The following is a 25,155-nucleotide window of genomic DNA, read 5'->3' as shown; positions in this document are numbered from 1 at the left end:
ATAGGCAGAGAGCAGTTTCAGAAATGAGTGGTGCTTGGACTATAATGGGGTCTCTGGGTGCGGGCCCTTGGCACAACATAATGTCGGCCAATCAGGAGACTACCTCTGATGGGGACCCCCAAGCCTAAGTACCAGCTATGTGGTCTTGGGAAGAAAATGCCCCACCTCCCCTCCTTTCATACACACAGTGCACAGACCTCATGCAGCCCCAAAGGGGCAAGAAGAGACTTTAATCAGGGGAGCAGGGGGGATCCACCAGAATAAGAAAAGGTACAGCGAGCGTGGGAGCAGAGGAGCCAGAGCAGGCAGGAAAGCCCCAGCTCAGGAAGCTCTGGAGGACTCACCTCTCCACCTCTAGCACAGGCACTGCACTGACAGACAAGGCGAAACAGTGGCCCCTCTCAACTGGGAGGGCACAAAGTGGCCCCTATGGCCAGAGGTACCTGGCTTTCAGGGTCCAGCTCCTGGACATGGCTGGTGGCCACCAGTTCAGCCCTTGTCCTCAACCAGTGCTGGGTGGCCATTTTCAGGTAGAGCTCAGAAAGCTGGCAGAGGGTCCCCACAACTTCTACTGGGACCAAGGAGGCTCAGGAATAAGACAGCAAGGGAAAAGAACTGGAGTCTGAAACCTTCCTCCTTCCCTCTCTCCCTCCCTCCCCACCTGGGGTTTGGGGAGGGGGTGATTGGGAAAGGGAGACAATAGTCGCCTTCTGGCTCCAGGCCCGCCCAGACCCACAGCGACCAATATGGTACAATCACTGGGACCAGTCACAGCCACTGGAGGTGGAGGTTGTTTGTTTAAAAAAAAAAAAAAAAAAAAAAGACAAAAAGGTTTCAGTCTCCTACAAGCACAGAATTTAAGTTTCAAGACGTTAAAAAAAATCTGTCCCAGTCCAGGGGACTGAACATCAGAAGCCAGCCTGACCAGGCACCTGTGGCCTTGGGGCAGGTCCACTGCTGCTTTGTTGCCCAGCTAGCAAGCACACCACCCACCTCCCGCATCTAATGCCCACCCCGACCCAGCTCCCCCGCTCTGCCGCTGCTGCTTGCTGCTGCTGCCTCCGCCGCCGCTCTAGGGAGTAACTCCAGGATGCCTTTGCAGAGACACGGGGGAGTCTGAGGGGGAAGGCCTCAAGATCCAGCCAGATGGTTTAAAACTGTCAAGAGAACCAAGAGGCAGTGAATGGTGGTTATTACAGTATGTATCTTGGCAGGCCTGCTCTGGGGAGGTGGGCTGATCTGAGAGCTGCCACTGTGCTCAGATTTCTGGGGGAAAGGGCTGGGTCCCAGGACACCTTGGGGGCGTGCTCTAATTCAGTCAGCCTTCAGCAGTGACCTTCAGGGCACTAGCCTTACACCCAGCACTAAACACGGCAGAGAAATTAAGGGTGAGGTGGGCTTTTCCCCAGCTCCCCTTAGCCCTGTCATGGAGGCTGCTATAAAGCTGTCACAGTGCCTCACTTGGTGAACTGAGGTTGCCTTCTTTAGAGATGAGAGGCCTAAATGCAAGCGCTTGAGGACTCAGGGGGCCAGAAGAGCAGAGTAGAAGGACCCAGGATCTGGTACTTAGTGCCAAGCTCTGGGTGGATCTCCAACCATAACAGGCCCTTGAAATGTTTTCTGACCTCAGGTATCCTTCATGGTACCCAGAACTGCCCTGGACATTTTACAGACCAGAAGCTGTGGTCCAATTGGCCCACAAACTGAACCCAGCCCAATAATGAGCAATGTCTGGCCCATAAAGTATTTTTAAAAGATAGGAATTAGTTTACAACCTTGAAAATATGCAAGATGTTGCATACAAATCCAGACTTGGGGATTCTTTTGACAAGCTAGAAGATGAAACCATAATGAACAGGAGCTCTGTGGTAGCGGTCCTCTTCAGATGAGACATATGCTTACCAGGTTCCCAATAGCCCACTTCACTCACACACATTATTACCTGCCTGACCCCTGCATGCACTTGAGTATGTGACCCCTGCCAAGTGCCATGGTACTATCTTTGATTTTTGAATCTGAAAACCAAGCTCCAAGTCCTGGTTTCTCGTCTTACTAGCTGAGGGTCCTGGATAGGTGATTTGACTTCCAAAGCCCAATTCACTCATCTATAAAATAGGGATGACACCTGACTCAAAGATTGTTTCAGGGATTAAACAACAGAAATGCAATTATGATTAAATGACTCTTGAATGAATAAGGCAAATAATAAATCGGGACAAGAACTATTTTCTTTCATAGTTGAACCTAAAGGCCTCCTGGTGCATTTGCCATAAAACTCTGGTGCTACAATACTTGGAAAGCTTATTGTGAACCAGGTGATCTGCTCTGTATATACTTCCTCATTTAATGCTCAACCATACTGAAAAGTACGTATTAACAGTCTCATTTCACAGCTGAGTTAACTGAGGCTTTGTTGAGAGGTTCAGGAACATGCCCAAGTAGGCAGCAAGGCCAGACTCACACAAAGTCTGTGTGATCTGAACAAGCATACTGCTCTGCATGCACAGGGCAGCTACTTTGTACACTGGCTGCCCTCCGTATAATTAAAGCCCAGGGGAAGCAGGCGTAATTTCCATTTTTAGGAATCTGAATTCCTTCTGGGCTGGATCTGTATGCACTGCTAGGAGTAAACACTTAATCTACCATCTAGGGATCATAGTTGACTCTGAGCAGAACATGTCAACAAACCAAAGACTGGTTGGAAGAAGAAAAAAAAAAAGGCAGGATATCTTGAATATCTAAATTAGAGCAACTGTGTCATCAGCTCATCAGTGTAAACAATTCCTCCTCTTCAGAGGACTGTTGTCCTTTCAGTTAGTTAGGAAGACACAAACAAATGAAAGAGAGATCTGGAGGACTGAAGCCATGAAAGTAATCATGACTATAAGCCTGAGAAACAGACACTGAAGGAAAATATTTAAGTCTGTCTGAGAAGTGGAATTACACTATGATGAACTGCCCTATATTCCTGGAAAATTCCCATGTGGATTTAACTTGCCTCACCTGGGGTTTGAACTAGATACAGAGAAGGACTGTGTACATTTTGAGATGTACAAAGGAGAGTCTAAGTCTCCATGAGAGACTAAGAGAGGTGTCCTGGAGACACTCACATACAGAAAATGCCCTGCAGCTCACAAAGATGACCCTCAGGTCCTCCAGCCCCAAGGCACCTGGCTGACGTGCCACCCACCAGAAGGTCCTAGAGGCCTCAGGAAATACAAACTGCTGGCACCACTTTACTGCCAGATTCTAAGTTCTCAACCCATGGCACCTCCTCCCTCTGTAGGGACACCAGTAAGTCCTCCCACTTACATTCTTGAGGAACTCCTCAGCCACGATGCGTGCACGAGCATTGACCGACAGCTTCATCTCACTGATTTCCTTGTCGATCTCTTCCATGAAGTGGATCACAAAGTCCACCAACTTGTGTTTGTACATCTGCTCTGTGTGGAAGTTGGTGATCAGAAAACTGATGTCATATCCCTAGGGAAGGAAGACAGTAGGAAGAAGAGAAAAAACAGGAGAGAATTAGCTTTCCAGGGCACTTAGTTGACCATGTCCTCTAAGGTCACTCAGCTATATGCTTCCTACTGGCTGCAATCTTCTCCCAAGTCACATGTCCTTCAGGCAGCAGCCCACCTGCTCTGCTAGGGTATCTATGCTGGGTCCAACGAACGGACCCCAGGTGAGAATTTTGTGTTAGGCACCCCTGGAAAGCTGTTTGTGATACAAACAGCTGCATGCAGAATGAGTCATGGGAGAATGAAGGAACTTGAAATCTTCTAACAGAAGAATCTAATCAACCAGAGAAAAGAGACACTATGGGATAAGGATGGGATTGGTTGTGTGTGGAGGAGCAATCTTATTTGTTCTGGGTGGCCACAGAGATTAGATCTAGGAGCAGGAAGAGACATTTTATTTTTTTTATTTTTATTTTATTTTTTTAGGAAGAGAGATTTTTAGCTCAGGATGAGGACGAGGTTGGCCAACACATCTGATGGTACATGTGGCTCTGCATGGTAGCTGCTCAGTCACTGGGGATATTTTAAGTTGATTTGGCACAGAATCTGTGGAAAGTACTCAAGTACAAAGTCAGGCAACAACTGAGCCAATGTCAACTGTGGCCTTGAGAGACAATGATTTAGTGGTGGCAGAGCTCAGAAAGGATTTGATTCATCGTGCCCTTTCTGCCATTAAGGCTCTAGGAAGATGAGCAATGCATCTCATATTTTTTGCCTTTCCCATGGTTGAGGTGGGCCCAACTTCTCTTAAGCTTCTAATCCCTCTTACTCCCACTCCAGCCAAAATGAAGGCCCACTCTCAACTCAGGGAGCGGTTGTCCTACAGTTGGAGAAGCAATCCAGGTTCTGTGAACAATCCCTGGCCAGTGACAGCAGACTTGGTGGAAGAACCTTGGGTATTATGAACATGTGGGTCATATAGTCTCACCTCCACTGGCTTCCTTCGAAGGATAAAGAAGTTCTCTGCTCGCATCATCATGAAGCGCATGAACTTATGGCATAAAATCTTCTCGATCTCATCAGCCTAGTAAGAGTGAAGGATAAACAGGTCTCCCTAAATCTGACATCCTAGGCTAACAGAAACCTGTAGCCCTGATCTTCTGACCTCAATTTCTCCTAGGCTTGCTGCAAGCAGTGGGGTTTGCCATTGGGAGCAAACACTGCCTGAATTGTGGAGCACCTGGTTGCCAACTGAATGTCTATTACATCAGAGCGTCTTCAGCTTAACAGGGCATTATCACAGTCTCACTTTCGCCCATTCCAGAGAGGTAATTCTGGCAAACCCGAGGTTTTTATCCGCTCCTTCCAGAATTCATACCTACATTCTGAGCAGCCTCTTCCTCACCTGACCATTTCACCAGTGCTGCATTTTCCAAAGTCTGACATATACCATGTGGGGCTATCAGAAATAAATTTAGGTGATCTCCACTTTAATAGCAATGAACATCAAAAATTCCCCAAAGTTTTTCTCTGCTGAATTCTCATTATTTCTAATGGAAGAATTTTGCAACTAGGTGCTGGTATACCCTGAACACCTCCCAACACTTGTTAATCTCCCTTTTTAACAAAGCAGGCCCCCAAGGACAGAGTTTTCTGTAGGCAACAGTATCTAGTCTAAATAACAGCTTTGTTTTCTTTCAATGAACTTATTTTTTTGGAGTTCCCTCTTCTTGTCAAGTGATGTTGCTTTTCTACTACAGCACGAAGTTTCGTTTTCAAACAATAAAGAAAAGTAAGTCAATTTAAGGAAATCCATTAAACAAATAACTGGCCAGATGATACATAAATATGGCAATAATTATAAGGGTGATAGGAATATCACACACTTGTGAAACATCACCTGAGAAAACGTAAGAAATTACACTTTGTTCTTTATCCTAAATCTCTTTTTCAGAGGTTATAGCTATTAAATTGATACTGGTACTATTTATTTTTCTGAACTGGACTTATTCTCCCTTTCTTATAAATGATTCTTCACTTCACACTAAACTGTCAATGGCCTTGACTGCTATGTTTCCTGACTTGTAATCCAGAGCAAGGCCTAGAAGACAGGGTTGCTCTGTCTACTCTACTGACCTGCTGAATTTGGCAAATCATTCCCTAGGTACAGTCAAGAAAATAGAGCCTGGGTTTCTTTGCACCTTGAATCTAGCACAGCTCTCTCAGATGAGGATCCCTGGCCTCCTAAGGAGGCAGGGGCTCAGTGGTGAGCTCACCTGTTTCACAGCAATGCTGACCCGGACAGAGTTGATGGAGCCCTCAATCAGAACCTTTTCCTTCTCATTCCTGCTGATGGTCACAGGTTGCAATAGGAGCTCTTTGCTACTCCTGAAACACAATGTCACAGAGGCCTCTGTACTATAGAGGAACAGAATGCTCAGGGAGACCCCACAGCAGGACCTGGAATCTCTATCTGAGACCATAGAGTCCAAGGAAGAGGAGACTCACAAGTAGGGGTGCTCCAAGATGGGGGCCAGCGAGCGTGTTCTCCAACAGAAGGAGCAAGGCTCTGGAGTCAGGGCGAAAAGGTTTTGAAATCCAGTCTCCTCTGTTACTTTCCTTGGACAAGTTACCCTGTTGGAATCTCAATTTCCTCATCTGTAAATGACTGATTCCTATTTCACTGGCGAGGATTGAGAGAGATCAAAAAGGGTCAATTGTCTAACGGAGTGCGGGGCACATGGTAGGAGCTTTACAAATGACAGCTCTTATTTTAATAACTACAGGCAAACCCATACACCATTTAGGGAATGAGAAGAGAGAGGCTGCCTTAGGGATAAAAGGGCAAGCTAAAAACAAAACACAGTTTGGTCTCCTTTATCAATTCACGAATGATTCACTTATTTGGCATCAAGACCCCTCTCAGCTCAGTTCCCATTTTGATGCCTCTGAATCTACAGTTATGTGTACTGGCAATTAAAATGCCTAGTGGAAAACATATTTTAAGTAAAACAACATGACGCATGCTAATATCTTTTCAGTATTTCTAAATTCAAGTCATTTCAACTTGGTGTGGTAACACTGCTTATCTCAGTTATGTATGTCTCAGATTAAACTTTAAAGGGAAACAGAATATATAACAAAACATAAATCAGATAAGAGAAAATAACCCAAAATACAGAATATCTGAAATAAATGATGAGTCCAGGGAGGCAGGGAAACACAGCCCTTGAACTTTAAATTACAAAAGAATGGAGATGGGATCTTGGATAACAAAATTCTCCACCCTCTCCTTAAATTGGGTTCAGTAATGCCACAGGAGATACTTGACCAACAGCCCCACTCTGAGAACTCACACCTTGTGCCAAGCAATCTTGGTTCCAGAGGAGTTTCTCCCCTGGGTTTTGTCCTGCCAACCCACTGACCCTATTTTCCGAACTGTGAATTGGGAACCATTGTTCATCTGGCAACAAGACAAAATAAGTGAACTGCAGAAGTGTAGCTGTCTCCAACTCCAGGATGCGACTTTGTGGTAGCCTCCAGACAACTGCCATCTCTGGGGCTGAGTCCATCATCCCCACCCTGACCTTTCTCTGCCCTACCTGACTTCCACCTCGGGCTTGTTGTGTCGTTCCACAACCTGGGAGGAGAAATTCTCCAGGCAGAGGGCAGCCTGCAGCGTGGCCCGCACGGCACTCAGGTAGGGGCGGAGAGTGGCAGTCTATAAGAAAAAACCAAAGGGAGGATCAGAGTCTGTCTCTGCAAACCCACTGCCCACTGCCACCGCCCCCCCCCCCCGCCCCACACTAGCTACAAAGGAGCCAGACGGTACTGACAGTACCTGCCTTTCAGACCACATGAACCAAACAGAGTAAGCCTTCAAGGTGCATTTCATTCTAAGTCTAGAGCAGTGGTTCTCAACAGGGAACCATTTTTCTTGCCAGGAGACATTCAGCAATGTCAGGACATTTTTCACTGACAGGACTGGGGGTGGAGTGGGAGAGCTACTGGCAATGAGTAGAGACCAGGCATACTGCTAAACATCCTACAATGCACAAAAAAGAATTATTCAACTCCAAACACTGCTGAGGTTGAGAAACTCTGGTCGAGAGGCATGCAGGTGAAGGACTATTCTCAATCTGTCTTTTGAGCCAACAATGGATGTTTACTGTGTGCCAGGCACTGATCCAGATGCTAAGAATTTTTTTTTAATTTTTTTTTTTAACATTTATTTATTTTTGAGACAGAGAGAGACAGAGCATGAATGGGGGAGGGTCAGAGAGAGGGAGACACAGAATCTGAAACAGGCTCCAGGCTCTGAGCTGTCAGCACAGAGCCCGACGTGGGGCTCGAACTCACAGACCGTGAGATCATGACCTGAGCCGAAGTCGGCCGCCTAACCGACTGAGCCACCCAGGCGCCCCCAGATGCTAAGAATTTAAAGACCACCTCTACCTTTAAGGGTGGGGGAAAAAATAAAACATAAAGACAATCTCTACCTTTAAATAGCTCCACTGGGTAGAGGAGACAGAAAAAGTGACTATGATATAAAGGAGGATGAAATGTGACATAATTAGACTTACAAATTACATTTCCAGAAGAAACTGGTTTGGACGTGAAGATGAAAATAGGATTAGAATGATTTTACAACAAGGAAAAGTAGACTAAGGACATTCCCATTAGAGGGATCAGCTTCTACCTACACTGGCCTATCTTCAGTTTCTTGTATTAACTAAGTTCTTTCTCACCTCAGGGCTTTACACAGGCTGATCCATCTACCTGCAGGCTTTTTTTCCCCTCTCGACCTACGTCAGCCCTTAGATATTGGCTTATTTAGGGAAGGCCTCTTCCTTCTTTACAGAGGCCTTTCGTGACTTCCCTCTTGATAGCATTTATTGTAATCTACAATGACACATCTTTTATATTTATTTAATAAGGTGATTTCTTCTTCACTAGACTTTAAGCTTCCTGGTCTCCTTTACTGAAATCTATATCCCTTGCACCTTGCTCAGTACCTAACAAATAAGTGTTACTCCTTTTCTAAACAATATTATGGAAATAGCATAAACAAGGTTAAAATAACACAAAAGGGCATTAAGAAAGAGTTCCAGAAGTAGGGATGAGTACAGTGTTGCTATATACAGGAAGCATTTTTTTCCTTTTTAACTACGTAGGCTTTAGGCCCAGCATGAAGCCCAACGTGGTGCTTGAACTTACAACCCTAAGATCAAGACCTAAGCTGAGATCAAGAGATGCTTAACCTACTAAGTCACCCAGATGCCCCTAGGGGAAGCATTTTAGGTTCAGCAGATGAGGCTGCAATGGTAGCCTAGAGATTCATGGCTAATTTCAAATGCCAGACTGTTGAGCTTAGCCTTTCTTTTAGGTAGTAAGGAACTGTTGGGGCTTTCTGAGGAGGAAGTTACATGACTACAGTTGCATGGGGGCTCTGCAGAGAATGGACTGGAGAGGGAAGTGAGACAAAAGGCAAAGAGGGTTATTTAAGAAGCAGTGATGAGAACCTGGACTGGGGCGGTGGACAGGACAAGCAGAGAGTCCTCACAAGAGTTGGACTGACACAAGATGTAGAGGATAATGGAATCAAAAAGCACCTCCCACCAAACCATGGTTCACCCATTTGAGGAAACACTACTCAGCAATAAATAGTATAGGAAAAATTCCTGATACACACAACATAGATGAATCTCAAGTGCACTATGTTAAGAAACCACATTAAAAAGCCCACACACTGAAGAATTCCTTTTATATGACAATATGGAAAAAGAATACTATAGGAGAAAAAAAAATCAGTGCTGGAATGAGAAGATAGGACTGATAACAGAGGGACGTGAGGGAGTTTTTTGAGGAAACATTCTGCTGTCTTGATCGCAGTACTTACGTGATCGTGTTTGTCAAAAGTGACAAATCTAAAAAGGATAATTTTTAAGGGGCAAGCCTCATGACACCTGCCCTTGTACAAATAAAACGCATTCTCATGTAATAACTCAATAAAGCTGACTTTGAGAAAATCCAGGTTTCTAGCTGAGGTAAAAAGACACAAAGCCACAGCACCACAGAAAGAAAAGCAAGTTTAGGAGAAAAAATGGGTCTTGATCTGGAGGTCTACTATGAACGTGTTATCAAGATTTCCAGGCAAACCTTAAGAGAGCGAGGAAGGCAGATTCAAGAGTCGCCAGAACACACAAGGTCACCAAAGCCAAGAAACTAGATAGGTACCGCTAGGAAAAATGTAAAGAGGAAGGTGGTGAGCCAGTCTCAACTCCCAGGAACACCCACAATTATCAAAGGGGAGGATTTCCAGGAAGGGAGGGATCAGTAGTACAGAGCTCACGGACTACGGTAAGGCTAACACGGGTTGAGTTCTGACCAGGAAGAGGTCTGGGTGGCGACAGCATAAGAGATACTTCGGTGAGATAGAAGCAAAGCAGGGGATAAGGAGAAGAGTGGGATACGGAAGTGTAGACACTTCCTTTGAGAAACTGTGGGTCAAGCAGGCAGGAGAGAACAGGACAGTGTATTTAGTGAAGTTCTATTCTAGGTGAGGAGGTGACCCTACTCTATGCCTCAGCTCCCCTACTGTGGGCAGTGAGGCCTACTACGTGTCTTCGAGGCGCTATCACCAGCCCCACTTCCGGCGTCCTCCATGCCTCACAATTCCCCACCTGCATCAAAAACCAGACCATGAAGCTGCAAGGCCTGCTTCTTACGAGAGCGTCCCCCGCTCGCCCCTTCCTCACTTTGGCTCCCGCCCCGCCCTCTTTCTCCCAGCCTCATCGCGCCCCCACACCCCACAGCATCCCTCGGCCCCGGGCCTCTCCGTTGCAAAACCGCATCTCCCCCAGACCCAGAGCTTTGAGGCAAAACAGCGGGGGTCCCTGGCCCGGGGCCCGGCTCTCTCACCATCGCGGGCGCTGGCTGGGCCGGAAAGCGGAAGTGCGGAAGTGGCCAGCCCCGCGACGCCAGCCCTTTCGCGAGACGCGCAACCTCAGTCTCCGCCCGGACTTCCGGAAGGTACCATCTATGCTCCGAGCGGAGAAGGGGGAGCCTAGGAGCACTGAGTCCTTTTGAAGTTTCTCCGCTAGGACTGCCTCGGTATTTTTAGACTCCTGAAGCTTCAGATCAATACCCAAGCCTATCCCGTTATGAGTGTAGCTCTCGCTTGTGACTTTGGCCTTCTTGTCGTCTTTGCTGTCTTTCCCCATAGTCAGGCAATGGTGCAGCCCGACCTCAGGTTGGGCACCATATTAGGACAAGGCGAGGCAGAGGAGCTCTTCGTTCCTTCCGGTTCCGCGCCCCTATCTTTTCTCTGGGCCCCTCCTACCTGCAGCCCCTGGGGCACGGCGGAACTAACTGCCGGGCTAAGATCCCGGCTGCCGAGCCCCGCCCCCAGCCTCCGGCTGTTCCCCAGAGTAGGCCCGAGGCATACCCCCGCCCCCATCCCACCTGTAGTGGGCTCGCTCGCGGCCTGCAAACCCTTCCCCGCAAGCCATATTGGGCTCTCCCTCGCGTCTCCCACCCGCGCGTCTTCTGCAGGGGGCCCGCCCCTAGCCAGTTCCGGGGCGGTTGCTCCCACCAACCGGAACTCCCCAACCCCTCCCGCGGTCTGGGGGCCGTAGGAGGCTGCAGGAGGCTGCAGTGAGGAGGTAGAGGGGGCAGGGGCCGCGTTAGGGGGTCCCTGGAGGACGGGGACCCTGAAGGCGAGTCACTGGGGCGACCCACGGGAGGGGCCAGACATTAAACAGGCGCACTTCTGTGTCAGGCACTGAACTGGGCTCTTGACGAGCATCCTCTCTTAATCCTCAGAACATCCCGGGGAGGTAGGTACTATTGTGATCCCCATTTTACAAATTCAGACTTCTTATGGGGAAACAGACTCAGATTTCTTTTGTCCCCATTTTGTAGATGGGAAAATCGAGACTCAGGAAGATTAAAAAACATAATCAGAGTTATGTAAATAGGAAATGGTAAAAGGCTGGGCTTGAACCCAGGTATGTCCTGTTTATCAGCCCACATTCTTTTTTTTTTTTTTTAACTTCTTAGTGTTTATTTTTGAGGGAGACACACAGAGCACGAGAGGGGGAGGGGCAGAGAGAGAGAGAGGGAGACACAGAATCCGAGGCAGGTTCCAGGCTCCAAGCTGTCAGAACAGTGCCCAACCTGGGTCTTGAACCATGACCTGGGAGATCATGACCAGAATCAAAGTCAGACGCTTAACCAACTGAGCTACCCAGGCACCCCTTGTCATCCCACATTCTTAACCACTGTCAGGGGCAAAGAGAAGGGACAAAGATGGAAGGGGTGAGACATGGAGAGGCTGGGAGGCACAGAGAACATTAACATTGTAAGAATGGATGTTTGGAGTTCAGGGGCTTAGAACCCAAGTGGAGAACAGAAGAGCATCAGAAAGACAGGGCATAGTATATCATGGTAATTAGTGACACAGACTCAAAACTACCTGGATTCAGATTGCATCTTGGTAAACTGGGGCAGGTAAAATCCTTGGAGTCTGAGTTTCCTTATCTGTAAAGTGTAGGTCACCATTGTCCCTGCTTATGGGGTTGTGTGAGGAATTGATGAGAAACCAGTAAAACGTCTGCCCTTAGCTTAATGCACAGTAAGGGCTCTCTGAGTAGGAGCTGTGCCATTGACCTTGTCAATAGGGTACTGAAGCCTGGCTTTCCCCTTGAAACCGTCCCTAGATGGAGGGAGCTCTTAGACTTTTCTTGTCCCATTTTATCTCCTATCCATGGCTCTCTTCTCTCCAGTTCCACAGGGTCCCGTATCCTGGGCCATGAGTGAACTGAAGGACTGCCCCTTGCAGTTCCATGACTTCAAGTCTGTGGACCACCTGAAGGTTTGTCCACGCTACACGGCAGTGCTGGCCCGCTCTGAGGATGATGGCATCGGCATTGAGGAGCTGGACACTCTGCAGCTGGAGCTTGAGACCCTACTTTCCTCTGCCAGCCGGCGCCTACGGGTTCTCGAGGCTGAAACCCAGGTGATACCCTACAGAGAGGATATCACCAGGGTGGACTGTGACAAGTTATGGGATGGGTCATTGAGTTAGCCCCACCAGCTGAGGCCTTGAGATACAGGAGCTTGGAGGGGTGAGGAGAGGCCTAAACTGGGCTCGGGTGACATGTAGAATACACAAGAATGTGCACAATCCTCATAAATTTCAAGATTTCTAATTTACTGACCTCTGAACCCCCATTATGTTTTGGGTGCTAGTCATTAGAAGTAATTATTAGGACACTTCTGGTCTTCAGGGAGTTTGCCAACTAAAGGGAAAGGGAGGTCAGACAAATACAGGTGATGTTGGTTATGGTTAGAAGTACTAAAGGAACGGGACTGAGGAGACCTGTATTTGAATCCTGGCCTAAGCACTTGCTAGTGTTGCTGTTTCCTAGCTGTATGATTTTGGGACAGTTGCCTCCTATCTCTGAGCATCAGTTCCAAATCTGCAAACAGGGATGAATCATAGGAGGTGCCTCAGAGCTTTTGTGAAGATTAAAAGAGATACTTTTGCAAAACATCGGTTGATGTCTGACACTGAGTATTTCAAATGTTATTTGGTACTACTCTGATCATTTCTGTTGACAACATAAATATCCCCTCAGCCCCGTGGGCCAGATACTATGCCAGATCCTGGGGAACAGAGATAGTTAAGATAAGTTTTCTGGTCTCCAGTAGCTTATAGTCTAGTTGAAAAGACAAGGTATCCTGTTCATTCCAGGTTGACCAAACAACACAATTGGGCCTGCAGTGGAGGTACAAAGTGTCAGAGACACAAAGAGGCCTTTTTAATTGGAGCTCAAAGGATGAATAGTTAACTTGTGATCCCTGGAAGTGCACTGAAGCCTTTTGATCAGGGCTGTGGCATAATCAGTTGTATTATAGCTTCTAAAAAGCTGGGTAACTGATGTCGAGAAGGCTTCCCAGTTGTGGTGACATTTGAAGTGAAGGTTTGCTGGGAGGCTTGTTTGCATTCCCCTTAAAGTTACCACCAGCATATTCCAGTGCTAACATGCACTAGGGCATGATCATTTGTTTGACCTAAACACTGTAAGTGGTTTGGGTGATACAGAGGTGAGTCAATACAGACAAATGAATGGCATGATGACAAGTATATGAATAAAGTTCTGTGAGGCAGGCACAGAAAAGGAGCTGAGTTTTGAAGGATGCTTAGGAGTTTACTAAACAGGAGACGGGTAAATAAAAAGACCTTGGAGTCTTCTCAAGTTCTAGATCGTAATTCTTCACTAGGAGAAAGAATTGTCCTCTCATTGCCTTTCTCCCTCTCGGTGACAGTCCTCTGTAAATTTCAGATCCTCACTGACTGGCAAGATAAGAAAGGTGATCGCCGATTCCTGAAGCTGGGTCGAGACCATGAGCTTGGAGCTCCCCCCAAACATGGGAAGCCGAAGAAGCAGAAACTGGAAGGAAAAGCAGGACATGGGCCTGGCCCTGGCCCCGGACGGCCCAAATCCAAAAACCTTCAGCCCAAGATCCAGGAATATGAATTCACTGATGACCCAATTGATGTGCCACGGATCCCCAAGAATGATGCGCCCAACAGGTTCTGGGCCAGAGAACATAGAGGGGCCTTTGGATTCAAATAGTAAAGGCTGTGGAGGGGTCTGGGACTGAGGCTGGTGGGACAGGAAGTTCCCATTCAGGATCTGCTTCTCCCTGCAGGTTCTGGGCTTCGGTGGAGCCCTACTGTGCTGATATTACCAGTGAGGAGGTACGCACACTAGAAGAACTACTGAAACCACCAGAAGATGAAGCTGAACATTACAAGGTAGAAAGATTGGACCTTAGTAGACATGGTGACAAACTAGAGGACTCGAGAAGTGCCTCAAAATCAAAGATCCCAAAGTCATGTATCTTCTTCCTTCCCCCACCCTGCCCAACCTCCTATCTAACGCATTAACCCACCCAGGCACCCTGGCTCTAATTGTCAGCTTTCTTCTTGCATTATTTCCTCTCTATACCCTCCAAATGATCACCACATACATCCTAATGGATCTCCTTCAGTGAGGCTGTTCTTTGTACCAACATCTCCATCCCCTCTGCTTTTTTTTTTTTTAAATGTTTGTTTATTTTTGAGAGAGAGAGAGACAGAATGCGAGTGGGGAAGGGGCAGAGAGAGAGGGAGACACAGAATCTGAAGCAGACTCCAGGCTCAGAGCTGTCAGCACAGAGCCTCAGTCGGAGCTTGAACTCAGGAATGGTGAGATCATGACCTGAGTTAAAGTCAAACACTTCACCAGCTGAGCCACCCAGGTGCCCCTCTGCTTTGATTCAAGACTTCATCAGTTTTTGTCCAAGTGGTGTCAAGACAGTTCCCTGTCTCCAAAGGGACTTTTTTTTTCTTTCTGTAGTATGTAAAAGTTAGGTTTCTTATGATGTAAATAAAACAGTTTCCATCAAAGAAAATGTAGAAAATAAGAGAAGTGTTTGGGAGAACTCTCCCATAGTCCAGCTGTCATGATCAGATGTGACACAGCCCTGTTCCCAGGCCTCCTCTGGCTCCTCTTTGGCACAAGATCGATTCCAAGTAGTTTGGTCCTTGGTGACACAGACCCACCACCCGTCTCCAGTTTCCTCAGTCATTCCCCCTCCTCACTGCTGCATTTACCAGCCCCGACAAGCACCTTACCCTCACTCTAGGCCCACACAGGATCCTTGCTGGTCTCTGGGCCTCTGTACATGCTCCTCCTTTTCCCTTGGCAAACTAGCTCATCCTTCAAAGCACTGATATCCTCTTATCTCCACCAAAATGCCTTTGCAGATTGCTTGCAGAAAATTTCTCTTTTATGTGCCACAGCACCTTGACCTACCTCTAGCACATCAGTTCTTTGAATCTTTAAAAAACTTACTTGACCCTAAGCTTCCTAATTCTTTCTAGGGACAATAGCTGTGACTTGAGATGGTCCATGTACACATACCATTCTGCACCTATATCTTGGAAATTTTCCATACTGGCCCCTGTGTGTGTCTTAGTTCATTATGTACCTGTCTCCCTTACCAGACTGTGAGCATATAGATTTTTATCTCCTTTGTTTCTTCCCATCTACGCAAAGCATAGGCTTCGGCCCTGGGGTAGGTACTTGGAGACAGATAAGTGAAGGAACGAATCATGAGCTTTTTGGCAGTGCCCAAAATGCGCAGAGAGCCCCTACCAACCCCAGGCATGGCTTGCCAGTGTTTACCCTTTTTGGGCCGGGTGGCATCTCCCCACCAGATCCCACCCTTGGGGAAGCACTACTCCCAACGCTGGGCACAGGAGGACCTGCTGGAGGAACAGAAGGATGGGGCCCGGGCAGCAGCCGTGGCAGACAAGAAGAAAGGCCTTATGGGGCCACTGACCGAACTGGACACTAAAGGTAGGCCCCTCGCCTTCCTGCCCACACCAGGCCAGGTTCCCAGAAGAACTCAGCCCACCTGTGTACCACTTCTCTGTCTACTTCAGATGTGGATGCCCTGCTGAAGAAATCTGAGGCCCAGCATGAACAGCCCGAAGATGGGTGCCCCTTTGGTGCTCTGACACAGCGCCTCCTACAGGCCCTGGTGGAGGTGAGCATCCTAACTCAAGACAGAATTATGCATGCTTTCTGTTTTAATGTTTTATTTTCTTTTGAAGTATATCACATATTTATAAAGGTGCAGAGATATTACATGTATAAATTGGTAAATTTTCATATATGAGCACACATGTATATATAGCCTAACAGAAACAAAGCTTGCCAATATCCTACACAAGCCTCTCATGTGTCCATCCCCCCAGTCTGTACCCTCTCCCAGAAGTAGCCACTATACCACAGTTACTTTTGCTGAATGTTGGCTAAGGGCTGACCCCTGTGCAAGGGGCTTTCCACGCATCCTTTTTTTTTTTTTTTTTTTCAACGTTTATTTATTTTTGGGACAGAGAGAGACAGAGCATGAACGGGGGAGGGGCAGAGAGAGAGGGAGACACAGAATCGGAAACAGGCTCCAGGCTCTGAGCCATCAGCCCAGAGCCTGACGCGGGGCTTGAACTCACGGACTGCGAGATCGTGACCTGGCTGAAGTCGGACGCTTAACCGACTGCGCCACCCAGGCGCCCCACCACGCATCCTTTTGTTGAGGCAAGGACAGTGGTTTGCTCCATGTTACATACTAGAAGATTGAGGCTCAGAAAAAGGAACTGTTTGCTTGGAGTCATGCAGCTAATAAACAGAAGCAGGATTCAAACCCCAGATACAGAGTCCCTTTCTTTATGCCCACTATCTGGCCTTAGGCGCATCCTTTCACCTCACTGAGCCTTAGTTTTCTCCCTGGCTCAAACACAGTAGTGTTTTTCTCTCTCGTGTAACAGTCTGGGCCACATGTTCCAGGTTGGCTGAGGTGGGGGAGGGGAGAGATCTTAGCCCCACCCCATCAGACAAGGAAGGACCCCATCTGTGATGGTTTTGCCACCCTAAACCTGCTCTGTACAAGGTCATTCTGGGTATGATTACTACTCCAAGCCCACAGAAAAAGAGCAAGGAAGAATGTGTGAAGGAAGGTTTATGGGGTTTATGGCCATGACTGGCTGTGGCTCTTATCTCTTCTGATCGCTTTCCACTGGAGAGCGTTTGTCACATGGCCACATCTGACCACAAGGAAGTCTGGGAAATGTGGTGTAGCTGGACAGCCAGCAGCCTCTGTCACAACATGCTTAACATACATTCCAAACGCTTAACAAACCTTGGCTCTTCTCTTTACTGTTGTTGAGTGTTTTCTCATTGCTCTTCTGTGTTGTCTTCTTTTGGTATCAGTACAAAAGAGGCATTTCTAAAATGATCAGAGCTTCCTGGAATCAGTTTGGGAAGGCTTCCAGAGCGATGGGAGCAATGAAACAATATTTCTGGTCTGTGAAGACTGAAGACTCTGACTGTAGGTCAGGGAGGAGCAAGAAAATGGAAATATTACAGCTCTTACTCTCTCCCTCCCATTTCTTTTCTTTTCTTTTTTTTTTTTTTTCTGTCCCACTTCTGTGTTCTTCTAGGAAAATATTATTTCCCCTATGGAGGACTCTCCTATTCCTGACATGTCTGGGAAAGAATCAGGGGCCGACGGGGCAAGCACCTCTCCCCGCAATCAGAACAAGCCCTTCAGGTGAGTGACAACCCTGTCCACATTCCTACTATCTGGTCCCTGCTTCTGTTGACTTCTTTTATCCTAACATGGGAAGGTCTTCATTAAGAGAGAGGTTGAGGGCATTTAGATGAAGCCCACTGAAAGTTTCACATGTGCATGCTGGCCCAGCATTTCTGCATGCACAGACTTAAGTACAGGTTGTTCATCATAGCCCTGTTCGTACCACAAACAACCTAAATGTCCAACTGAAAGGGATTGTTTGGCTAAATTGATATAACTCCATATGATGAAATTACTTATAACTACTAATCGTTTTTGAGAAACACAGTTAATTGACATGAAAAAAGGTAAACACTAAAGTGCTAAGTGAAGAAAAAGTTGTAGCACAATACAGTTTGATCCTGTTTTTACTCAGCATATATTTAAATGTGTGTATATAGAAAACTAGAATAATATAAAAGATAGGAAATGACATGAGACAAAATCTGGGATATAGATAGTAAATAAATATTATATAACAAGATACATAAACATATTTAAAAAATTTTTAAGTTCATTTATCTTGAGAGAAAGAGTACAAGCAGGGGAGGACCAGAGAGAAAGAGAGAGAGAGAGAATCTGAAGCAGGCTCCACAGTGACAGCATGGAGCCGATGCAAGGCTCAAGTTTACTAGCCACAAATTCGTGACTTAAGTGAAACCAAGAGTCAGACACTTAACTGACTGAGCCACCCAGGCACCCCTAATAAAACACAGTTTTATATGTGGAATGTTAATAATAGCAAAATAACAGTGACGTAAATAATAGTGGTTCTCTCTGAGTTGTTAGCATTATAGGTTTTTCTAGATTTTTTTACAATTCACATGTGTTGGCCTATGTTTGAAATAAGACCATGTGGGGGCGCCTGGGTGGCGCAGTCGGTTAAGCATCCGACTTCAGCCAGGTCACGATCTCGCAGTCCGTGATCTCGCAGCCAGGTCACGATCTCACAGAGCCCGCGTCGGGCTCTGGGCTGATGGCTCAGAGCCTGGAGCCTGTTTCCGATTCTGTGTCTCCCTCTCTCTCTGCCCCTCCCCCGTTCATGCTCTGTCTCTCTCTGTCCCAAAAATAAATAAACGTTGAAAAAAAAAAAAGAAATAAGACCATGTGTGTCTCTCTGTATTTTTTCCAAAATACTGAGAAAAAATTGACATACGTCTTTGTATAAATTTAAGGTATACATGTACAATGTACAAAACACGTACATGGTCTGATTTTACGTGTGTAAATTACGTGTGTTGTGAAATGATCACCACAACATGTTCAGCTGACATCCACCTTCTCATAGACACAATAAAAAGAAAAGAAAAATTCTGTGATGAGAACTCTTAGGATTTACACTCTTTTTTTTTTTTTTTAATTTATTTTGAGAGAGACATTGGGAGCGGGGGAGGGGCAGAGAGAGGGAGAGAGAGAGAATCTCAAGCAGGCTCCACACTGTCAGTGCAGAGCCTGATGTGGGGCTCAAGCTCATGAACCGTGAGATCATGACCTGAGCCAAAACCAAGAGTTGGATGCCTAACTGACTGAGCCACCCAGGCGCTCCAGGATTTACACTCTTAACAACTTTGTGTATAACATACAACAGTGTCAGCTACAGTCATATTATATCCCAGTGTTTATTCATAACTAGAAGTTTGTACCTTTTGACCACCTTCCCCCAATTCCCTTCCCCCCACCCTCCTCCTCTGGTAATGAAAAGTCTGATTTCTTTCTATGAACTTTTTTTTTAGATTTCACATATAAGTGGGATTATACTGTATTTGTCTTTCTCTGACTTATTTCACTTAGCATAATGCATTCAGAGTCTATCCATGTTGTCACAAATGGTAGGATTTCCTTGTTTTTATAAGGCTGAATAACAGTCTATTGAATGTGTGCATTGTGTGTGTGTGTATATATACATTCCACAACTTCTTTATTCATTCATCCATTGATGGACATTTAGGTTGCTTCCATATCTTGACTATTGTAAATAATGCACCCCCAGTGAACATGGGGGTGCAAGATAACCTTAACTAGGGATGTTGAGCATCTTTTCACGTATCTACTGGTGTTTTGTATATCTTCTTTGGAGAAATGTCTGTTCAGGATCTTTGCCCATTTGTTAATTGGGCAGGTTTATTGCTTTTGAGTTATATGAGTTCTTTATTTTTGATATTAACTAATCAGATATATGGTTTACAATATCTTTTCCTGTTCCGTAAGTTGTCTCTTCACTTTGTTGATGATTTCTTTTGCTGTGCAGAAACAATTTGTAGTTTGATGTAGTCCCACTTGTTTTTTATTTTATTGCCTGTGCTTTAGGTGTCACAGCCAAAAAGTCATTGCCAAGACCCATGTCAAGGAGCTTTACTCCTAGGTTTTCTAGGAGTTTCAGGGTTCCAGCTCGTAACATTTTCTCTATATTTTTATACCTAGATAGATAGGGAGTGCCCAAAGAGAAAGGAATGTGTCACTAGCCTTGGGAACCTTTCAGGTCCCCCCTCTAAGCTGGCCCTTGAGCTAAGCGCTACCTTCCTGTAGTGTACCACATACCAAGTCCCTGGAGAGCCGCATCAAGGAGGAGCTGATCGCCCAGGGTCTGCTGGAGTCTGAGGACCGCCCCGCAGAGGACTCGGAAGATGAGGTCCTCGCAGAGCTGCGCAAACGGCAGGCCGAGCTGAAGGCGCTCAGTGCCCACAACCGCACCAAAAAGCATGACCTGCTGAGGTTAGTGTGGACGGGATGCACGGGCCTGGGAGTGGCTGAGAAGGTTTTGGTCGCTGCTGGTCACCTTCTGGGCGCTTTACAATAGGCTTCCCTGGGAGGGCCTCTAAATCACCAGGAGAGCCTTGAAAAAAATATTGCCAGATACCACAGACTCTAAGGCTTAGACATCTGTGATTTATTTATTTATCTACTTATAATTGTGGTGAAAGAAACACATAAAATTGACTCTGTACCATTTTAAAAAGTACAGTTCAGGGGCGCCTGGGTGGCGCAGTCGGTTAAGCGTCCGACTTCAGCCAGGTCACGATCTCCCGGTTCGTGAGTTCGAGCCCCGCGTCGGGCTCTGGGCTGATGGCTCAGAGCCTGGAGCCTGTTTCCGATTCTGTGTCTCCCTCTCTCTCTGCCCCTCCCCTGTTCATGCTCTGCCTCTCTCTGTCCCAAAAATAAAAAAAAAAAAAAAAAAAAAAAAAAAAAAAAAAAAAAAAAAGTACAGTTCAGTGGTATTACCTATATTCACATTGTCGCATGGTTTATTTTTTTAATCTTTTCATGCTTATCTTCTTTTCCTCTAACATTTTTATGAAAAATTTCATAAACACAGAACATCTGAAGGAGTTGTATGGTAAACGCCAATATACTCTGTACCTAGATTTATCAGCTGTTAACATTTTGTTGGACATCCATGAATATTATTGGCTCTTCACTGGAAATGCCTTGTTTTAGGATCAGTTCTTTAAGAAATTAGTCAGAATGTCTTTCATTTCATTTTGACTCCCATCCATCTTGCCCTGCATTGGTCATGACAAAAGTATAGGTGATCTCTGGAGGGAGATTATGGTAGTTGTTGCCCTTTTTGAGGGGAGGTAGAGAAGTCGTCCAGCTGAGTCTCCTTGCTTCTTACGGGCAGGTGTATGTCTTTGCCTCACAGAGCCACAACAGGGCAGGGCACACGCATTTGGCCAGCTCTGCCTGTCTCTTACACGTTGTACTGGGGGCTAGGAAGAGGGACAGCAAAGGGCTTGTGGTCTACAAGCGGGTAATTGGTAAAGAGGTGCACCATTAAAAGGAGAGGGAACTGCTTGGTGACAAACTGGTAAGGGAGTGCTTAAGGATAAGGGTTACTGAGTGCCTGCTGTGTGCCAGGGACTTTATCCTCCTGTTTAATCTGGACTACAGTCCAGGGGGTAGGTGGTATTTCACCTCTTTACTAGATGAGGAAGTGAAGGGCCGATGAAGTGAGTACTCAGCTGAAGGTCACACAGCCAGTCAACAACCAAACTGCAACTTGAGCCCAAGGCTGAATGCAAAGCCTCTTTCTAGTTCCCTTTCATGCAAGGACAAGAAGAGGAAAAATAACAGGTGAAAGAGATACTGAGTGGGGTGGAGAAGAGAGAAAGATTGAATGAGCGGGAGAAACAAAGATGTGCAGATATAGAAGTAGTGGACACTGGGATGCTTGGGTGGCTCAGTCAAGCATTCAACTCTTGATTTCGGTTCAGGTCATGATCTTGCGGTCACAAGATTGAGCCCCACGTCCAGCTCAGTGTGGAGGCTGCTTGGGACTCTCTCTCCCTATTTCTCTGCCTCACCCCCACTTGAGTGCGCACGCGCTCTCTCGCGCTCTCGCTCTAAATAAATAAATAAATAAACAAACAAACAAACTTCTGGAGCACCTGGGTGGCTCAGCTGGTTAAGTGTACAACTTCAGCTCAGGTCATGATCTCACAGTTTGTGGGTTCAAGCCCCGCGTCGGGCTCTGTGCTGACAGCTCAGATGGTGCTTTGGATTCTGTGTCTCCCTCTCTCTCTGCCCCTCCCCCGGTCATGCTCTATCTCTCTCTGTGTCAAGAATAAATAAAACATTAAAAATAAACAAATAAACAAATAAACAAACTTCTAAAAAAGGTAGTGGACAGTGAAAGAACTAGCTTGGGTTGTTAGAAGCCTAGAATCCAGTCCTCAGCTCTGCTATTGACCAGCTCCAGGGCCTTAAGCAAGGTATCTCCTACCCTGAGCAGCAGCTTCCCCTTCTGGAAAATTAACACATTGGACTAGATCACATCTCTAAGCCACCTTCCAGTTCCACCAACAGCGGAATTGATAGGTCAGATTTCATTTACAGGGGTTGGTTTGGCATCTCACCCACTCAGGCTGCCTAGACCCTTAGGTTGCTCTGGAATTTGGATACTGAAGTCAGCAGGTCTTCTGCTAACACTAGAATACCTTTTAAAGATGATTGCGTGGAGCCAGCCTGCCTTAATTCAGATCTCCTACTCACTAGCTGTAGGATTTAGGAGTGTTTTTTATTCTCCTTGACCTCTTTCATCACTGGTAATATCAGAATAATAGTACCTACCTCACAAGGCTGTTATGAGGATTAACTGTGCTGACATATTTGAAGGGCTTAAGGTAGTAACTAGCACATAGTGTTGTAGAAGTGTGGGTCAGTAACTTTGCTTTTTGGTATGAAACAGCCCACAGGAGTGCCATCCTGGGGTGGTAGGTGGGTTCAGTCTGGAAGAGGGAGAGGGACCCCACTATGGAGGTGGGCTTCCCATGACACCTTGGTTGGCTGGTCCCTACAGGCTGGCAAAGGAGGAAGTAAGCCGGCAGGAGCTGAGACAGCGGGTCCGCATGGCAGACAATGAGGTCATGGATGCCTTCCGGAAGATCATGGCTGCCCGGCAGAAGAAGCGGACCCCCACCAAGAAGGAGAAGGACCAGGCTTGGAAGACTCTGAAGGAACGTGAGAGCATCCTAAAGCTGCTGGATGGGTAGCCTTCACCCCTGCCTCAGACTGTCTTCCCCTGGCCTGGGGGAAGGAGGGCTAGGGAGCCCACTTCTTTCCTTGGCCTGCCAGAACCCTAGGCCTGTGACTGCCTGTTAATGTCAAATGATGACAGTCTGTAGAGGTCTGTGGCCCTTCCCTGAAGTCGTTGGTCTAGCTCTGTACAACCAGGACATGGGAGGCCCTGTTGGGCTGGCCTGAGGCCCACTCTGTGCTTCCCCCTCTTTACTATCCCCCACTCCTTCCCCTCTTTCCCTCAAGGACTTCTCCCTTGTGGTTTTGTAAAGTGCAAACCTAAAAGTAAAGTGACTGCTGTGTTTTTTTTTTTTTTTAAAGTATCTATCCCAAATCTTTGAATGTCTGTTAACTACAGGTTAGAAAAGAACTGGTGTGAAAGAAAGAAAAAAAAGAAAAGAAAAGAACTGGTGTGGGTGGCAGGGGAGGGCATGCTTGGTGGCTCTCAGCCTTTGGACACTCACCCATGTCATTCATTCAGGAAGAGCTCTCAGGGTACTTGTGGCTGCAAGTAACAATACCCTCAGCTCCAAGTGGATTCATAACAAGGAAATGTGTTGGTTTGGGGCTTGGTGGTCCTGGGGCAGGATGGCCTCCAGGGTTGGCCAACCCAGCATCTCAACAGGGCCATGAAGGGTCCAGGTTATCTCTGTACTGCCTTCTATGATGTCAGCTTTTGCCTAAACTGAATTTTCTTCCAGCTGTGCAGCCAGTAGCAGTCAACATCCAGCACAAGAGAGGGCAGGAAGGAGCCAACTGGTTTCACTGGCCCACCCAAAAGCAAGAAGCCTTTCCCAAATACCCTTATGTCTCGCTGGCCCAAACAAACTCTCACATGCCTATTCCTGAACCAGTCACTGTGGCAAGGGATGACTCTGATGGGTTTTAACTAGTGAGAGTGGAGTCTGCTTCCCCACCAAGCCCAAGGCAATGGGGAAAGATGGGGGAACTCAATAAAGATCTGAGTAGGAATGGGGAAATGTATGCTGGATAGGCCACCAATAATGTCTCTTCCACAGCCCGGGAAGGAAACAAGGTATAGGCGATAGAGATGAATAAATGTGCTCTCATCCCTGTCTCAGGTTGGTCCCAGATTAGTCAGGGAGTCAGAAAATAATTTGTAAATTTACTGTGGGAAGGTTGAGGTCTACACAGGACAAGGGAGAGGACAGTTCCCTGAGGAAGTGACCTGTGAACTGAGCCATAAAGAAGGATGGCAAGGACAGGCAACATTCTTGCATGCTCAGCACTACTGTTAGACCTGCCGCTTCCCCATTCCATATGGCTCTTGTGGAACTGTCAAATTAGGATGGATACATGACCCCAACTTGGCCAGTCACAGCACCCTATTCTTTATCCATGATAATTGGTCTAAAGAACAGACATCTGACTTGAACTGGGCCAATCAGAGGCCTTCCTTAAGCTTGTTCTGATGCTGAGAGAAGAGGATTTCTCTTCTTTTGGATCAAAAGCATTAGAATGTAAGCTTAGACCACCTGGTGACCCACTTTCTTGCCATGGGGAAGAACCTGCCTGAGAATAAAGCCAACTCAGAAAAGCAGAGCCAGGAGATGGAGAAGGAGATAAAGTTTTAATGATGTAGCTGGAGCCCTAGATCTCCCATTGGACCTTCCAATTACATCAGTCCACAAATGCTTCTTTAGGCTTAAGCTAGGTCGCTTTGGTGTTTCATCACTTGTCAACTAAAAAAGGGCCTGACTAATGAAAGTGGACTTTGGCAAGAAGGAAGGCTGGAGTGGAGTTCTGAGAGAGGACAGCATGAGGGCCTGCCTCCCACTAGGTGCAGAGCCTAGCTGCTGTTTTTCAGTGACTCATTGTTCGCAGATTGCTTAGAACCTTCTCAGAAAAGACACCTAACACTTAATTTCATTAATGAATTTGATTAGTGAATTAGCGATAAAATTAAGTACTCAGTAAATGTTAGCTCTGTACCAGGCACTGTTCTAAACTTGTTAAGTTACAAATCTCAGCT

The 25,155-nt window shown here is 46.5% G+C and overlaps 3 protein-coding genes across 7 annotated transcripts in view; 1 reads left to right on the top strand and 2 right to left on the bottom strand.

Annotated features, from left to right (window-relative positions):
• Nucleotides 1–198: 198 nt before the first annotated feature.
• ARPC4 (actin related protein 2/3 complex subunit 4) lies at nucleotides 199–10,490 on the bottom strand. The gene is made up of 6 exons (XM_043588089.1): nucleotides 10,383–10,490; nucleotides 7,064–7,182; nucleotides 5,738–5,849; nucleotides 4,450–4,545; nucleotides 3,313–3,483; nucleotides 199–1,157 (listed from the first exon to the last, which is right to left on the bottom strand). The coding sequence occupies exons 1-6, from the start codon at nucleotides 10,383–10,385 to the stop codon at nucleotides 1,152–1,154; spliced, it is 507 nt and encodes a 168-aa protein (XP_043444024.1). The 5' UTR covers nucleotides 10,386–10,490; the 3' UTR covers nucleotides 199–1,151.
• The window catches only part of OGG1 (8-oxoguanine DNA glycosylase), a 45,249-nt gene continuing 27,161 nt past the window's right edge, over nucleotides 7,068–25,155 (bottom strand). Inside the window, exon 9 of the transcript XR_006298391.1 lies at nucleotides 7,068–7,182. The gene's annotated coding sequence lies outside the window, so the exon portion shown is untranslated. The remainder of the gene's footprint in view (nucleotides 7,183–25,155) is intronic.
• On the top strand, nucleotides 10,473–23,452 carry TADA3 (transcriptional adaptor 3). 5 transcript variants are annotated; one of them, XM_043588077.1, is made up of 9 exons: nucleotides 10,473–10,574; nucleotides 12,248–12,480; nucleotides 13,811–14,061; nucleotides 14,181–14,286; nucleotides 15,733–15,874; nucleotides 15,961–16,064; nucleotides 17,518–17,627; nucleotides 20,175–20,360; nucleotides 22,945–23,452. In XM_043588077.1, the coding sequence occupies exons 2-9, from the start codon at nucleotides 12,274–12,276 to the stop codon at nucleotides 23,135–23,137; spliced, it is 1,299 nt and encodes a 432-aa protein (XP_043444012.1). In that variant the 5' UTR covers nucleotides 10,473–10,574; nucleotides 12,248–12,273; the 3' UTR covers nucleotides 23,138–23,452. The 5 variants fall into 5 exon arrangements, with proteins under 5 accessions (XP_043444012.1, XP_043444013.1, XP_043444010.1 ...); XM_043588075.1 differs by lacking the exon at nucleotides 10,473–10,574 and adding an exon at nucleotides 10,759–11,125; XM_043588074.1 differs by lacking the exon at nucleotides 10,473–10,574 and adding an exon at nucleotides 10,759–11,299.

The sequence above is a fragment of the Prionailurus bengalensis genome, chromosome A2, assembly GCF_016509475.1.
Source record: "Prionailurus bengalensis isolate Pbe53 chromosome A2, Fcat_Pben_1.1_paternal_pri, whole genome shotgun sequence".
In the NCBI taxonomy this organism is placed as follows: domain Eukaryota; kingdom Metazoa; phylum Chordata; class Mammalia; order Carnivora; family Felidae; genus Prionailurus; species Prionailurus bengalensis.
The sequence above is the reverse complement of the archived record's forward strand: the minus strand, read 5'-3'. Positions and strand labels throughout refer to the sequence as shown.

What these genes read in the sequence shown, in the direction of transcription:
- ARPC4 (XM_043588089.1), bottom strand. An exon ending in AAGCCCGAGGTGGAAGTCAG is followed by an intron (nt 5,850 to 7,063) that starts GTAGGGCAGAGA and finishes ATTGTGTTTCAG; the next exon opens with GAGTAGCAAAGAGCTCCTAT. An exon ending in TCAGCATTGCTGTGAAACAG is followed by an intron (nt 4,546 to 5,737) that starts GTGAGCTCACCA and finishes CACTCTTACTAG; the next exon opens with GCTGATGAGATCGAGAAGAT.
- TADA3 (XM_043588077.1), top strand. Translation starts at nt 12,274, where the DNA reads ATGAGTGAACTGAAGGACTGCCCCTTGCAGTTCCATGACTTCAAGTCT. An exon ending in TTCTCGAGGCTGAAACCCAG is followed by an intron (nt 12,481 to 13,810) that starts GTGATACCCTAC and finishes TGTAAATTTCAG; the next exon opens with ATCCTCACTGACTGGCAAGA. An exon ending in AAAAAGCATGACCTGCTGAG is followed by an intron (nt 20,361 to 22,944) that starts GTTAGTGTGGAC and finishes TGGTCCCTACAG; the next exon opens with GCTGGCAAAGGAGGAAGTAA.